General features: G+C 42.4%; 1 protein-coding gene across 2 annotated transcripts in view; it reads right to left on the reverse strand.

Moving 5' to 3' along the window:
• The window catches only part of LOC119172047 (uncharacterized), a 41,301-nt gene extending 25,350 nt beyond the window's left edge, over nt 1–15,951 (reverse strand). For both annotated transcript variants that reach the window (XM_075892855.1, XM_075892856.1), the window contains exons 1-4: nt 15,610–15,951; nt 13,916–15,362; nt 13,689–13,823; nt 13,239–13,412 (exon numbers count right to left, since the gene is read on the reverse strand). In XM_075892855.1, the coding sequence (XP_075748970.1) occupies nt 13,239–13,412; nt 13,689–13,823; nt 13,916–15,353 (1,747 nt within the window). In that variant the 5' untranslated portion in view covers nt 15,354–15,362; nt 15,610–15,951. The remainder of the gene's footprint in view (nt 1–13,238; nt 13,413–13,688; nt 13,824–13,915; nt 15,363–15,609) is intronic.
• Nucleotides 15,952–16,283: the final 332 nt, after the last annotated feature.

Consider the following 16,283-nt stretch of genomic DNA (forward strand, 5'->3'; position numbering starts at 1 on the left):
ATCTTCGACAAAAATATCATGAATATATGCAGCACTCTATGGATAACACACTAAGTAAACAATAAAAGATATTATGCAATAGAGAAAATGCTTCCTGTTTTCCTAGCAAGGTAATGCTGGGTGTAATAGATGAGGGGTCGGCGACCTTTTCAGATGGAGGGCCAAGTTGCATGAAGCAGACACAATGGGGGGCCACACAGAAAAGTAAGAGGGGGGTGGGCATTTGCAGAAAAAGCAGGAAATTTTGGCAAAACGGTAAACTAGTAAAACTGGGTTAGAAATCATGTTGATTTTCAGTATGCTTGCCACAAAGTTGCAATCAATCATCGGTTACAGGCGAAAAAAACCAATTAAGGTCAAAATGACCGTGACAACCTTCAGATAGGTAGTGGAAAAGAAAAGGGGTTCGACACCGAGTCTGGAGATGCATAATACTTTCACGCAGGCCACAGATTGCCGGCTCCTGTTCTAGATCATCACTGAAGCGACACACGCTACATAATGTTACTTTTTTTTGGAAAGCGAATGCAGTCACTTTACAGTAGATGTGACAAGTACTCGAACACTGGCACAGCATACGTTTGACAATGTATTTGTCAGCCATCGAAAGGCGGAAATTCATTTCATTACTGAACTTCTGGTGACTGCGATCAACAATACCAAAGGGTGTGTATTATCTAGACTTGCATTCCACAGTATAGTATATACAGTTAAAGCTATGTTATAGAATTGAGATTTAAGAATTTCTTTATCCAAAAACAACAACAAAAAAAATTTCCCAGCTAGTACCCATAGAGTTAGATGTCATCAAAAAGTACAAAACTATCACGGTGACAAACCCAGTTTATCAGAGTTCTTCCAGAAATAAATAAGAAAGAAAATGTGGTGATTTTCCTTTTATTTTGTCACAGATACCTGGTTTTCCCTTGGAGCTCTCTACCGCTGTTGTACAGAAGCATCTAGGCGCCTAGTCCTGGCTCTCTCGTTTTCTTTTGATGAGAGGACACATGTACAAAACAAATTTTAAGAGACACTGAACCAAATTTTCACACAGAAATTTTCAGCCAGACAGAATGATTGGTGCTGAAACTTGTAGACACAACCTCAATTACAGACAAAAATTAGTGGAAAACAATGAATTCAATGTTTTTCACACACTGCAACTCTAAGCGGCCACGCCATGAACAATGGGTTAATGCGATGTAACGCCAGTCACCAGGAATGGTCTGTCGTGCCAGCCTACGCCAGCATCTCTCAACCGGCTCAGCTCCCACAATGGCTCCTGGAACCTCCATGAATGGCACTGGCCACAAACAATGTTCCCAGGTGAGGTGAAACCCTCATAGAGTGGGGCACACATTAGCACCTTTGTAGAATGCGAAAGGGGGACGCCGAAGAGAAGTGTCGAAAGGGGACTAGCAACACAGGTAAACGCGCACCCTGCAGCCACGATCCTCCAAAACTACAGTTAAATGTTCCAAAATAGGTGAAAAAAACTTTTTGTCGAAACATTTACATCTTCAGAGTAGAATTTTGATGTTTTCTTCGTGTTTTCATATTTTGGCTCCGTATTCCTTTAGCAGACAGCAACATTTTCACGTAGAAAATGGCTATAGGGGAGGTGATGGTTTAATGTCCAAGTAAATCTTCTGCAGGAACACTAGTTACTTTCATCATTCCATGGTTTGCAAGACAGATGGCACTGATCATTTATTTACAACTTTCCTTGCTGGACCTGCTTTGCATGACCACCGGGCACGTTTTCCAGTATTTGCATTGCAGAAGCCTGTCGTAGCTTCACGTGATCATCTACATGACCTGCATCAACTAGACATGGGAGGTGCTATATCTGGGTTGACTTTTCTACTTTTCACAGGCTCAGGAAAGGCTCAACAGTACTTTTAATGCCACAGTATCTTCTGGGAGCCGCAATGTTACTATTTTAGGTTACAAAGGACCGGAAAATCCTTTTCTGGAGTGTACAATCTTCCCGGTCAAATAAAATAGTACAAGTGCAACCATCACTTTGTGAAATTGAGTTTAAATTGCATCACCGTTAGACCTTGTCAACTATAAGCACAATAAGAAGAGGACATCAAAACGAAAAGTACACCAGCATAAGCACTCCTTTGAGTTATTGTTAAATATTGTGTGAACGACAAAGAGCGCCACTATCATCATTAGGATTAGAGCAGAGTGTTCGGAATAAAAAAAAAGAGGTAATCGGGCATGGTAATCGCCATGGGCATGGTGGCTCGTGTTTTCCTCAACATTTTGGTGCCGAAACCCGGGAGGAAAGACCTTCGGAGGTGAGACGGAGCAGCCTTCACGAATTTCGACCGCAGTTGCAGCCTTAAGGACTTTTGTGAAGGCGCCGTTGGTTGACGCTGATGTGCGAAGTCAAACCGTTCCCGAGAACCAGATCAAGAAGCATGACACCTCGACATTGCTTGAGACTTCGTGCTGCAAAGCGTTTGTGACTGACACCACGTTGACTGCGACTTCACCTATTGACGCGACCAGCCAGTGATTTCTCATGTTTCTGACACTGGACTAGATAATGGAGGCCCTGTTCGCAAGGTGGAATGAAGTGCGCAAGGCCGTCACAGAAGCCATCGCCAACATTGAACGTCTAGTACACGTGAAGCGTCCGTCAGTAAGCGAGTTACGATATATTCGTTGTATTTTGATTGAGCACTACAAGCTTCTTAAAAAAATTTACAACGAAGTAGAAGACGCAGTTCATATCGATCATTTGGAAGCAGAGATGGAGGAGGCAGAGCTTTATGAACACCAGATCATTCTAGCCAAGGTCAGAGAGGAATACATATAAGATCACGAACGTATTAAATGCTCGACAATCTCGTTTGGAGGCCATAGGACAAAGGATTTGGACAGAAGTACAAGCTAACGTGCACTCTTCATCTGTGGTGCCGCCATCTAGCCTTTGCTTCTTTTCTCTCAAATGCCTCTTGATTTGCTTCTGTCAGACATTTCTACGCGTGGCTACGAGGACTGTGCAACTTATGAATCTGCTGTCCTTGGCTTGCACCCATTCTTAATATCCCTTAAATGCTCGTTTAGATCTTGAAAGGCTTCCCGCTTCTCATTATTAGAGCTTTGTCCCTCCACCATATGCCCCTTTTTTTTGTTATTCACACAATATTTAACAGTTACATTCAAGATGAACCAGCATTTTAATCTGCCATAGCTGTTCTTCAGTGACCAAATTTTCACAAGAGATATTTGGCCTAAAATATATCTGCAGCATTAAACAGCTGCAACAGAACAAAACATCCAATCAATTCTGAAATTTTCTGATAATCGTGGTGCTTTTTCATAGCTCATAGTTTCAAACACAACTTAAATTAACCTTCGGTTAATACTATTTTCAAACTGCAAGAAACTTGCTAGTCACATGTGTATTCATAAAAATTATCTGGATCTTTTCTTTTTTTTTTTTGTCAGCACTTGATGGGTCACCAATTCAGCCCTCATTGCACCTACAAGCAACAGAAAACTCTTACTAACTTGGCTTGGCATTGTTTTTAAATCAGAGCAATTTGTTGGTAATGAACAGCAAGTTCCCGCCTTCGTGAGTGCAGTTTAACACTGTAGTAGGATGCAACTTAGAAGACTCGACTTGCTGTACAAGCTGAAAGAAAAACAAGAGAGGAGACAGGAAAGAGTGCAGAGTACCAACTGTTTATCCTCAGCTCACAAAGTAAAACGATTGGTAGTCTGTGCTTTTTCATGTATCCCCTCTCATTTTTACTTCAGCTTGCACAGCAAGGCGAGTTTTCAAATATGAACCAACTAGTCTATGTAAAGTGTTGCTGCAACTTAAGAAGTCCTAGGCATTTCCTCCTCAAAGAAGGATGCACACAAGCATGCACCAACGGGCACACACTCCTGGCTGACGTGAGCCGGACGGCCGAAGACCTCGTCTTGAACATCAGCATGTGCACGAACAGGACTATTTTTTTTTTAGTCATACGGTGGTTACTGGTGCCGTGCTTCGGTCATTTGAGTGGGGCTTCTCTAGACTTCTTAAGTTGTATTCAACTAGAGGTTGTTTTGAAAGCATGGTGCCGACTCATGTCACTTCACCTTGAGATGACTGAAGTGTACGGTCAGACACCAGCAGGATAAACTTTTTTCAGTACTAGATTCATTTTGAGTGAATTTTCGCAGGACATTTTAAAAACTTCGAACAAGACGAAAATTGTAAACCTTAACGAAAATCCTGGTGTACTGAAAGAGTGCAACAACCATATACTCTATCTCAGAAGTTCCCTTGAGCACTGTGAAAGATACAGGGTCCTTAGCTAACAGGAAGGGTGATTAGCCCCTTCACCTGCATTCAACCGTGTCGCGTCATCTGCTCAGTGTCACCCTGGCATCTGCTCCCATGTGCAGGGCATTAAAGCGAACACACCACAAAAAAAAAAAACATGGCTGCACCCGTCACAGCTGGTGCCCTCCGCTTCGAATTTATTGTAACCACCGTGAACTATGATCCATAAGTTACAAACAGGTGCTTGCCTTTGCTTTAGATTAATGTGCTAATGATTTGACAGTGATGTATTCGTGACTGCATCAAATTTTTGGCACGTTCGGCTTAGCAGGCGTGGCTGATCAAACAGCTGACCTTGCAAATAATTACAAAATGTGCCCGATGCTTTGTCCTTAGCACGAGATGGCATACTATGATGGCTCATTTCGCCATTCATTTATTACTGCCATTGAAGTGAGCAAATAGCAAACACAAGTTCGGATGGATGCGGGCAGTCGCATATGCACGAGCGCTGCAATGTTGAATTGCAACTATATTTACCAGTGTGTACTAATACAGTAATTAGTAAATGCACACGACATCAATGCAAAAACAAATGAACATATCACGTGTTGATGTGATTTAACTTGAACCAGACAACTGGAAATATTTAAACCCTGTCAATTGTAAGGTAATTAAATCTGGAACTATCTTTTGCTGCACAAACGTAAGACCTGCTTACCACCCTATAACCTTAGTAGTGCTGAATGGTAGAGGTTAGACGAGGTAACACCTTAAGACAACAAGTTGGGCCAGTTAGTCCATATTCATCTTGAAATCAGTGCAACACTACAAACATTGACACAAGGAAGAAGGAAATGAACACGGCGCTAACTCTCAACTTTCTCGTGTCCGTGTTTTTAGTGTTGCACTGTTGACACAGTTCGAAATGAAGTACAGCCAGTCTTTTTTTTTTTTTCGTTCTCTCGCTCTGTTTTTATGCTAAACAAGCCAGCTATTACAGGTCACAAAGTTTTTAGGTAGGAGTGGTGAAAGATACGAGGAAATGATTTAGAGGAACACTAGAGTAAATAAAAAAAATTTATGTCAAAATGAAAGCTCTATGTATGACAACGTCTAGAGCGACAATATTTAACAGCAGTGCCCTACCTACAGAGAAATTGAACTAAATGTATGAGAACAAATGGGCTACAAGTAGGACATTTGCAAAATAATCCTTATGAAGTCAGAGTGACCGCCTACAATTAATCACTAGTAGTCAAACTAGCTGAACTAAATGAAGAACCTTCCGTGCATCAAGAGACGTAATAAAATGGTGCTCATTCGTTTCTGTTTGGTTCATGGAAAAAAAGAACCGCCGGACGTTACTACGGAGAATGGCATAAGTGGTTCGAAAGTTCAATTTTCGCCTGGCTAAACTGGACAGGTCCTGTCATCTAGCGGGGCCCAGTTGAATCAAACACGTTTGGCACCTCGGAGGTGATGGCAGGAAATTGTTCAATGGCTGTTGTTACTTCTGTGGCCCCCACTACTTTCACTCCTCTGCTACTAGTGTCGGCGGCCGTGCAGTACAGCCAGTCACTGTCGCGTACGGCAACAGTGACGTGAAAGTTTCCCCCTTGAGGTGGGTAACTTGAAGTGTGCTAACGCGATGCGGACCACTAAAACGTGTTTTTATTTCAAACTAAGCACTTCATTGGCACAAAAGTAGCACTATGAGTGTTTTGGGCCTCTATTTCAGCAATCAACATGGACAATATCTGCCTTTGGTGTCTCTTCAAGTAGGAGCTCTTTTCTCATCTGCTTCATATAATGCCACAAAATACTGCAGCATTTCATACCTCCACAGGTGTATTGACTAATGAACAACGTAGAGGGCACATTGTGATTTTTTTCAATAGCAACAGGTCTCCATTCCCAGCTACTATACAGCGCCTTGATATCCATGGCCGAACTATGGCTACTAAGCTTAGCAAGCACACTTGACATCCGTATGCGAAGCGGGCAGTATGGCTAAACCGCTGCTGCTACCTTTGCAGGCACTGACTTAGATCATCGCCGTGATTTCGTCAAGTAACGTGCGCGAGCAGTTTCCACTGCTGCTGCATGAATACGGAAACAAGACATCGGGACATCGTACTGGACAATCTTTGGTCGACAACGGTGACGTCAGCGATCGCAGGCGTTAAAGAGGGAGATGCTAGTCGAAGACACTTTTTCTTTAATATTCACCCTAGAGCAATGAAACTTGAGCTGTTTATGGAACTTCTTATGCTTATTTCAAGTATATAATTAGTTTTTCTGCAAGTTACACACTTTTAGCTCTGCAACGTGACAAAGTGAAACCCTAAACCCTTTTGCCCCCCCCCCCCCCCTCTTTTCATCCCTAAAACTCAAATTTTTTACCACTCATAGTTCATAATGCTTCAAATAAAGTGTAGAGTGCAAATAACTAATTAGGAAGCACATACAAAATATGTAATGTGTGTGAAAAAAATAGACATAAAAAGTCCATATTTCACCTACCCTAGTAAAGGTATACAATTTTTTTATTATAAATTAAAATATTAAAGTTTAAAAGATAATTGCATTTGTCATACTTTGGAAAAAATTTGGGCAAAATTTCATGCAGATCCGAGCACTAGAAGTGCCTGAAAAAGGAGGGGCACATTGGAAAAAATTGGCAAAATTTGTGTTTTGAGAAAAACGAGTTTTAAACTTAAAATTGTGTTTTTATTTATGAAAGATATTATTAAATCAGATGAAATTTTCACACCAAAAAGAACAATCCTTCGTGTAGTGGCCACTGCGACTAAAGTACGCCAGCACTATGAGTTTGTCCCTCTCGGCATTTTCAAGAGCTGACTCTTCACAGACATTTCGCTCACAGACAGGGCCATGAAACGCTTGCCAAACTTCCTCTCCATGTGGCACAGCCTTGTGCCAACTACAAGCTAGGAAGAAGTTCGAACAGGACTGCGAAATCCAAACTAAGTCCAATGTCATGCCATTTTGCAGCCATATTTGTGCCACATACTGTCATACATAATTGTCGTACATAATGGCAATGTCGTCCCTGCAAAGTTCTCTCACTGCGAGCACTTTCAACCTCTAAAGATTGGCGCTGACGTCATCCATTGCCGCATAACAAACTTTCCCGCTGACGGGTGTGAATGACTTTGATGCATTGGCTTTTTCAAGCCAACAACTGCCGCAAATCGGACCAGCTGCTCGTAGCCTATTCCTACAGAGCAAGCGGCACAACGGCTTTCACTTGCAAACAATGTTTTTTTTCTTTCATAACGGAGATAATTACACGAGAAAAGCATTGTTCAGCTGCGCTGCTCAACAAGACATGGACCCCGCAAATAGGTTTCACAGCACATACAGGCGCGCTGTGGCCAATGGCGGTCCCCGATTCGTACCATGCGATAAGCCAGCCGCAGCGCTCGAAAAACGCGCAGAAGAGCGATTCTTTTTATTATTTCTTGCTCTGCTTCGAGAGAAAGTGTTGTTATTTGAAGAGTGAGGCTCGATTCTTCGACTCATGCGATCAAAAATGGCTAGTGGCGGCGCATTATCGGCGGCAAGGTGCTCGAATACTGCACACTTTCGACCTTTTAACAGGCACCTTGTGCTCTTTAGATGAAATTTTAAAGCATTTCCAGTTAAGCCTCAACCTGCATTATTTTTTTCATAACAGTAGAGGTACTAATCTTATCAAAACAGGCGAAATTAAAAAATCGGTAATTTTGAAAAAAGCTCGCGTTTTTCGACCCGCACCTCCTCTTAACAACGGACACAGCGACGGCTACATCAGAGGGCATGGCACATGCCAAGCGGGCAGGATGGCTAAACCACAGCTGCTATCTTTGCAGGTTGGTGTACAGCCTTGTACAGCTTGTAGCAAAAGTGACAATAGATTCTTGATTGTTGTGCCGTGCCCTCGGCAATGTTGGTCCGTTGCGGTGGAGTGCTGGTTGTCATAAGTACTTTTGTTAACTTTGGGGGATGTAGAAGAAAATCCAGGTCCCGAGACTGCTGAATTGTTGCACCAAATTTTAGATAACCAGAAAGAATCTGATGAGAAGATAAACGCAATTAGAAAAGAAATTGCTGAAATGAAAAGTCGGAAAGAATGAACAGCTATCTTAATGCCATGCAAGATATGCAAAAGAAAATCGAAAGGTTAGAAAATATAGTCCAGCAACAAGCAGAACGACTAGTGGATTATGAAAACAGAAGCCGAAGAAATAATCTACTCGTGTTTGGGGTTCGCGAGGCCAGAAATGAGGTCGAAGCAGATTTGCGCGATGCCGTTATAACATTTTCAGAAGCAAGCTAGAGTTAGACGTTAAATCAGTAGAAAGAATTCATCGATTAGGTAAACAAAGACAAGACAAAGCAAGACAGTAATTATGAAATTCATAGATAACCGTGAGAAGGAGAAGGTAATGCGTAATTGCAAGAAACTAAGGGCTACTTCTTTCAGTATCAGTAACGATTACTCAAAAGAAACAGTTAAACTAAGAGAGAAACTATGGGAAAGTTTAGCGCCTGACCGAGCTAAGGGAGCGAGGGTCTCAATGATGCATGATAAACTGAAGATAAAAGGGAGCGTGTTTGTCTCGGATGATCAAAAAAATGAACCCCGTCTTTTTCAATACTAGAGTGACAAGAATGATAGCAAAGTTGAAGCGACGCCAGTATCGAGTGCGCATGACCGAAATGAATTTTTTTACTCTTACAGCTCTGCTGGTAGTTCAAAAAATCAATCCCAATCATAGCTACGAGTTCTTGTCCAAAATGCTCGTAGCATCGAAAATAAAGTTACAGAATTAGAATATCTTTTGTAGGCACATAGTCCCCATGTTGTATTATTAACAGAAACATGGCTACGCGATGAAATATGCAGTGATTGCATTATTTCTCCAGGATACAAGCTTTTCAGATGGGACAGAGATGACACTTCTATCATAAATTTTCTCGAGCTTCACTTTAATGATTTCGAGCGAGCATCACATTTCGGATCTGTGAAGCAATTGTGGCAGAGATACAAGGCCAACGTTGTAACTTGCGTTGATCGCTTTGTCTCTACTCGTATTGAGAAAGCACCTAAACGAAATCCCTAGATAACAAGCAGCATTATACATAATATGAAACGGCGAATTAAGAGATTAAGGAAAAGTAAAAAAAGAGCGGCGAAAGTTGCAGCTATAAAAATCAAGTTAAAAGAAGCTCTTGCGAATTCCAAAAAAAAAAAAAGTTCTTTGGCCAAACGCTTATGAACTTCCTTGAAAGTTCGCCATCCCAATTATGGCGTTACTTCAGTGACAGGAAGGAAAGAATTGAGCAAATCGAACACGAGGGTTGTATCCTAACAAAAGTTGAAGACTTGGCCGATACTTTTAATCTCTTCTTTCAGTCTGTTTTCCCAATAGAGCAGGGCAGTAAGATAGGGGCATCCATCAGTAACAATGCAACAACCGCAATTGAACCTGTTACTATCAACCACGAAGGTGTTTTTCAGTTACTGCTTGAGCTAGATACGAGGGAAGGGAGTGGTCCGGATAACCTACCAACAGAGTTTCTCAAGAGATATGCAGAATGGGTCTCCTTTTATTTAGAAATAATATTTATGAAATCGGTTGAGACACGATCACTTCCACAAGACTGGCGTAATGCAGTTGTAATTCAGATTTTTAAAAACGGTAACCATTCGTTAGTAAACAATTACCAGCCCGTATCCTTGACGTCGGTTTGTTGTAAAATTCTGGAACATCTAATAACAAAACATATTCTTAGTTTTCTTGATTCTAACGAGTTGCATTGTGCAAGCCAACATGGGTTTTAGCATGGTCTTTCTACTGTGACACAATTAGCTGAAACGCTCCATGATTTCAATAAAAACAGTGATGCCCTTCTGCAGACTGATGTAATTTATTTCGATTTTAGGAAAGCTTTTGATAAAGTCTCTCATCCTAAATTACTTTTCAGGCTTGAAAGATTAGGAATAAGCGAAGAAGTATTAAAATGGATAGAGGCCTATTTATCCGCACGTCAACAGGCTGTAAAAATTGAAAATTACACTTCAAGACCACTGGCCGTGTACTCGGGCATTCCCCAGGGATCTGTTTTAGGACCAATTCTGACCAATTCTTTTTCTGATATTTGTTAATGATCTATGTTCAATAGTTGATGCTCCTATTAAAATGAAACTTTTTGCAGATGACTGCTTGATTTATTCCCCAGTTACTTGCGAAGGCGACCAAATTAATCTGAACAGGCACTTACATGCATTAGATCAGTGATGTATAATATGGGACATGGAAATAACCTATAGCAAGATGACATTTACACATATTCACTCTAGTGGGCGTGAATTGTCATTCATGTATCACATCGGAAGTCACCCTTTAAACAATGCCACTTGTTTCAAATACCTAGGAGTTAGTATTATGCACACATTGAAATGGCGTTCACATATCAATAAAATCTGTTCTAAGGCAAACAAAAAACTATTTTCTAAAGAAAAAACTGGAACATGCCACACCGGATGTAAAACTAGCTCCTCACAAAACATTCATACGTCCTGTCTTAGAGTACGCTAGTATTGTGTGGTCGCCTCACCAGAAGGTGTTATGGACAAAAATTGAAAGAATACAAAAATTAGCAGTCTGTTTCATATGCGGTAGATACCGACGCACACACTCAGTCACAGCTTTGTTAAAGTCCTGTGAGCTTGAGTCTTTGGAATATTGCAGGCGCAAACATCGCCTCAAATTTTTTTTTAAGATTATAAGCGGGCAAACAAAAATAAATAAGGATTTATATCTTCAGCCCCCTGGAAGGCGATGTGATCGTCTTAATAATAGTAGAGCAATTCAACCTTATTTCACATGCACAAACGCTTTCCGCCACTCCTTTTTTTTCCCAGACACAATAGATATGTTGAATAGTTTACCCAATGCGGTTGTGCAACAAACAACATCAGTGAATTCGGAAAATGCATTAGACGGTTTTCTTTGTAGTGATGTGTGCTAAATTATGTTGTGAGCATTTATTATTTGATTTTTATGTGTATAGTCACTGTTTGTTATTTTTCTGTTGGTTATTCATCTCGTATTTCTATGTGCTTTTGAATTTTTCTTTTTTATGCGAACGTTATGCACTTTGTGACACCCTCGCTGTAATGACCCCAAGCACGGGATTGACAGTATCAAATAAATAAAAAAATAAAATAATTGTGGGTTTTTATGCCCAAAACCGACACGATAATGAAAGATGCCATAGTGAAGGGCCCCAGAAATTTTCATCATCTCGTGTTCCTTAAAGGGCCCCTGCCACCAAAAATTGAAACCTCAAGACATTTTGCGTTGCAAGATTCGCCAGTATACATGAGCTCTTTTGGCCATTCGTTAGTGGTGAACATTGGCACTTTAATTTGGCTTTAAAGCGAGCGTGAGTGCTCATATGAATTGGCAGCACCTCGCGACATCACCGCGTATATGATGTAGACAAAGGCACAATTGGTTTACAAGAAAAGAGTATTGTCAATGTTGCATATGATTCAAGAGGTGCACACAATGATTTGTCAACTGGAACACCCTCAACTTCTGTTGTCGTACTGCTCTCAAGGTAGCTTCCATCGCTTACAGAGAATCGCTGTTCTTTTTCCATAGGGGACATGCGCTTAACAGCCTAACTCGTATCAAAGACCCGCCATCATTTCATTCTTTACTGCGTGCAGGGCCGCCGTGATTTGAGAAGTGCGCTGTCAATGTCATCAGAACATGAGCACATGTGCTCTTGGGCACTAACGCCTGAGGAAGCACTAGTTTCTTACACTAGTTCAGCAAGCATTTCGAAGTGATGCTAAGATTGGTCAAAATTAACGATATAGCACTAATGAGTTAGATCGTGTATGATACATTAAAACATTTACGATTAGATTTGGCATTACTTGACCCGAGGTTATATATAAGTTACAGTAACGAATTTGCAAACAAAACTTTCGCTGTCAGGGCTCTTTCATGACATGCTTAGATCCGAGTGAACGGGCCTCTAGCATTTTGCATTCGTGGAAATGTGGCCATTATAAACGGGATTTGAACCAACAGCCTTCAGGCCAGCAGTTAAACAGAACAACCACCAAACTACTATGGCGTGTTGTCTTTTAGCAGCAAAGCTGTGTAAGCAGGATGTAGCAACTTTGGTGTGTGCAGAAAACCACAAGCGGGTATTTACCACAGGTATTGCACATGCCCTGCTATTGAGCACAGCAGGTACAAGCATTAAACAAAAGCTTTTGATCAGCAAAGTGGCACACATAAAACACATGAAAGAGAGAGGGAAAAAAGGGAAAAGGAAAGAAATTAAGAGAGAGGAAGGGATAGAAAAAAAAAAGAGAAGAACGGTGAGAAACAAAGCAAATAAAGACAAAAATATTGCAAGAAAGAAATACACAGAAAAAGAGAACGAAACAGACACAAAAAAGAATAAAAAACATACAGAAAAATAAAAAAGGAAAGAGGAAAATTAGAAACAAACAAATAGAAAGAAGCAAATAGAGAAAGAAAGGAAAGAGAGAGAAATAACTTTAAATAGAGCGTGAACGCAAGAAAAATAGGTGGGAAAGAAATCTAAAGCAACGGGTAAAAAATCAAATACACGAAAGAGCAAAAATAGAACAGATACAAGAAACGATGCGAAATAAAAAGAAAGAGAACGAACAGGAAAGTCAAGAGAAAGAAGGAAACTCGGCTCAACTTTTTTTCCCGAGACCTGGCACCACTCATGTGAACATGGCATAAGTTTCTTCTACCAATTAGCCGTACTATTTCTCGAGAGACACTGTTTTCCATTACTTCTTTCTTTTTTTCCCATTCCGCGCACTAGGAGCTTTCGCATGTTGCAGAAATAAGAAAGTGCGTGTGCTCACAAAAGGTGGCCTTGTGAAGATCGCGTCCATTAGGGTCAAATACCATAACCCTGTCCTGAGAAGTATCAGCAACGATTATGTTCCCAGATGCTGTGGCTGTAACGCCGATTGGGAAGGCCAACTTTGAGTTTTTGTAGGCATCGAACTCGAGTGACAACTTGGCACTGATTGTTCCTGAAATGAGAAACACCAAGGGGGCATTAGTAGTAGTAATAGTAGTAGAAGTATTAGTACATGAGCAAGTAGATGGTTAGCTAATAGAAAAAAACCTTCAATTTAAAAGAATCCGATAGTATCGTATACTTGACATCCTGCATTATGATTGGATTTTCAAGATACCTGCAGAACACGGCAATAACAGGGAATAGAGCTATGCAGGAAAAGGTGCTGCAGACACAGTAGAAAGAAGAATAAACAAACCTTTATTCTGGATAACAATGCAATGCTTACCTGAAAAACTAACAGGCTTTTTCTTGCAAGTTGAAAGTGGTGAAACCTTTGCACTCCGCCTTGTGGATGAGTCAGGAGCAATGGCTGTCACAACGTACGTTGGCTTCAGGGGCTCTCTCACGCATATTCCAAAATCTGCAGAACTTGGTGTAATGCAGCTGACCATACTTTTTTTTTTAGCAATACACATATCTCATCCAAATTAAAAAGTGGCCATTAAAACTCACCGGAGTATGAAGGAGATGAGCCTGGCTTGTCATAAAGCAGAGATGAACTGCTCAGAGAAGCTTCTTCATTCAAGGCGACAAGAGAACGTGTGAAACCCCCCCCAGAAGAACTCTGTTCTTTGGAGCTTGCCATACTTTGTGTAAATCCATTTTGAGGGCTCTTTTGGCCATTCAAAATGCCAGAGTTTGTTGCGACCGCCTCCTGGAGAGGGGGCTCGATTGGAGTGAAAAACCTACTAAAAGCATTGTTCGCATGCGGTTCAGGAATTTCGCTGGAGAGGTTAGAGGAGCTCGGTCCTGCCACAGTTGACAATAAGGTTGGTAATACTGGCTGCAGTTCATTCGTGGATGCCAAATCAACCTCGTAATGCTCAGGAGGATATGAAACCGGAAGGTCTTCTGCAACAGCACGTTTGGTCATGTTGCGATAAGTGGCGCTCCCCACTGCAGGACCGCGAATGTTTGCAGCCACTGCTCTATCACTGAAGCCAGGTACCATGCTTAGATCATTGTGATGCTCTTCAGGAGCAAGATCTGAAACCCGAAGGTCTTCTGAAATAGCAACTTCGGTCATATCGGCATATGTAGCATTCGCCGCGGCCGCACAGCGAATGTTTGCAGCCACTGCTGCATCAGTGAAGCTTGCTACCATGCTTTGGCCTTCATCCGCGGCGTCTGAGGATCCAGCATGAATCGGCAGCACCCCGTGCCCCACTGCACTCTGGTGAACAGTTATCCGCTGTGGGCTTCCACTGATGTCCCGGTCGTACAGCGCCACGCGGACTTCGTAAATTCCTTCCCGGCACACCGAAAACTCCAACAGATACATGCCATTCATGAGATCAGCATTCGACACTTCTATCTCTCCCTCGCCTGCCCCATGACTTACACGAGCTGTGATGTAGCGCATCAGACACGGGTCGCAGCCCTTCGCCGACAGGTAGTAAATTTTCACCACACTTCCGACGCGGTACACGTGCTCCTCATAGTTTTCTATGAAGTGCATGGTGTGCGGTAAGGCAGCAGAGCCGCGGATGTATGCAAAGGACTCGCAGGCGAAACCCTGCACGCGTTTCACTTCGAACGTGAACAGTGAGAGCAGTGAGTCCGAGTAGCCCGACTTGGCCGACTCGTCTCCTTGCGCGGCGACCCGTGCCTCTCGGGTCACTGCGTCCAAAATACGTAATTTGTTGTCGAGCGTACTTCGAACTTTGAAAACAAGCTCTTCGCGCAAACGGTGCAGCTCTCTATCCACCTGGGACAGCACTTGGCCTTCCTGAATTCGTAGCATCGTGCTGAGGGCTGCCACTTTGTCTTGGTATTCGTGCTCCGAGTCGCCGGGTTCGGGTACTAACTGTTTACACACGTCAAGCAATAACTTTTCATCTTGCAGAATTCTCAGGATTTCTTCCTCGCTCGGGACGCTGAGGCCGGCCATATCTGTAACCTGCGAAGGTTGAAATAAAAAAAAAATGCACGATTCCATCCACTTATATTAAGTTCAGTAGGCTTAAACGTTCAATGCAAATGCTCGCATACTGCATTGCTTGCACGCTCTGTGCAGCATAAACTGATAAACAAAATCGAGTTTACCAACTTTACGTTACCAGGGTGCGTTCAGAGGCGTGCACAACAGGCCGGCACAGTTCTCACGCAAGCAAACGAAGGCGTCTGCGACGCGCTTTTGCACTCACCTCCAGTTTGTAGAACCAGCTCGTTCTGACGCGCCGTGCGTTCTCAGCCTTTAAAAAAAAAAAATGAAAGCGGACCACCGCAGCCCACCTAGCACCAAACGCCAATGTTCCTAGAACGTTGCTAAACGCCGTAAACTATCGCACATCCGACTGAACTGAACGACAGCCCTCTTGCGGTGACGACTCACGTGACTGCTCTCACGTACGGAACTCGCGGACTAACTTAATTTCCACGTATCAAACGTGCGTGACCTGCGGCATAATCCACAACATAACCCACAGAAAAAAAAAATACCCATAGAGTTTCCTGTGTCATAAATCGAGGTTGTGTGCCTCTACGACTATTCACCGACGCTTTGCCGGAGCTGCTCGCAGAGGCCACGCTGTGGAATGTAGCGGTTGCTGCGGCCTAGCCGCCGCCTGGCGGTGGTGGTGTCGTGCTGCTGGCGTCTGCTTTGGACCACGACCATAGAGTTTGGAAACTGTGACAACGACCTCCTCGTCGCCGTCGAAACTAGTTTTACAGTAGTTCTTGAGAAGAGGAATAATTTCTGCAGTCCTTCAGGAAGCACGGCGCAGTGCCTTGTAGGGGGAGGAAGGATAGAAGAAAATAGGTGAAGAGATAGAGAGGGCAAGCGACGAGAAAAGAATGAGAAGGGAAAGTTTGTAGCTGG

This window comes from Rhipicephalus microplus, chromosome 4 (genome assembly GCF_043290135.1).
Source record: "Rhipicephalus microplus isolate Deutch F79 chromosome 4, USDA_Rmic, whole genome shotgun sequence".
Classification (NCBI taxonomy): Eukaryota; Metazoa; Arthropoda; class Arachnida; order Ixodida; family Ixodidae; genus Rhipicephalus; species Rhipicephalus microplus.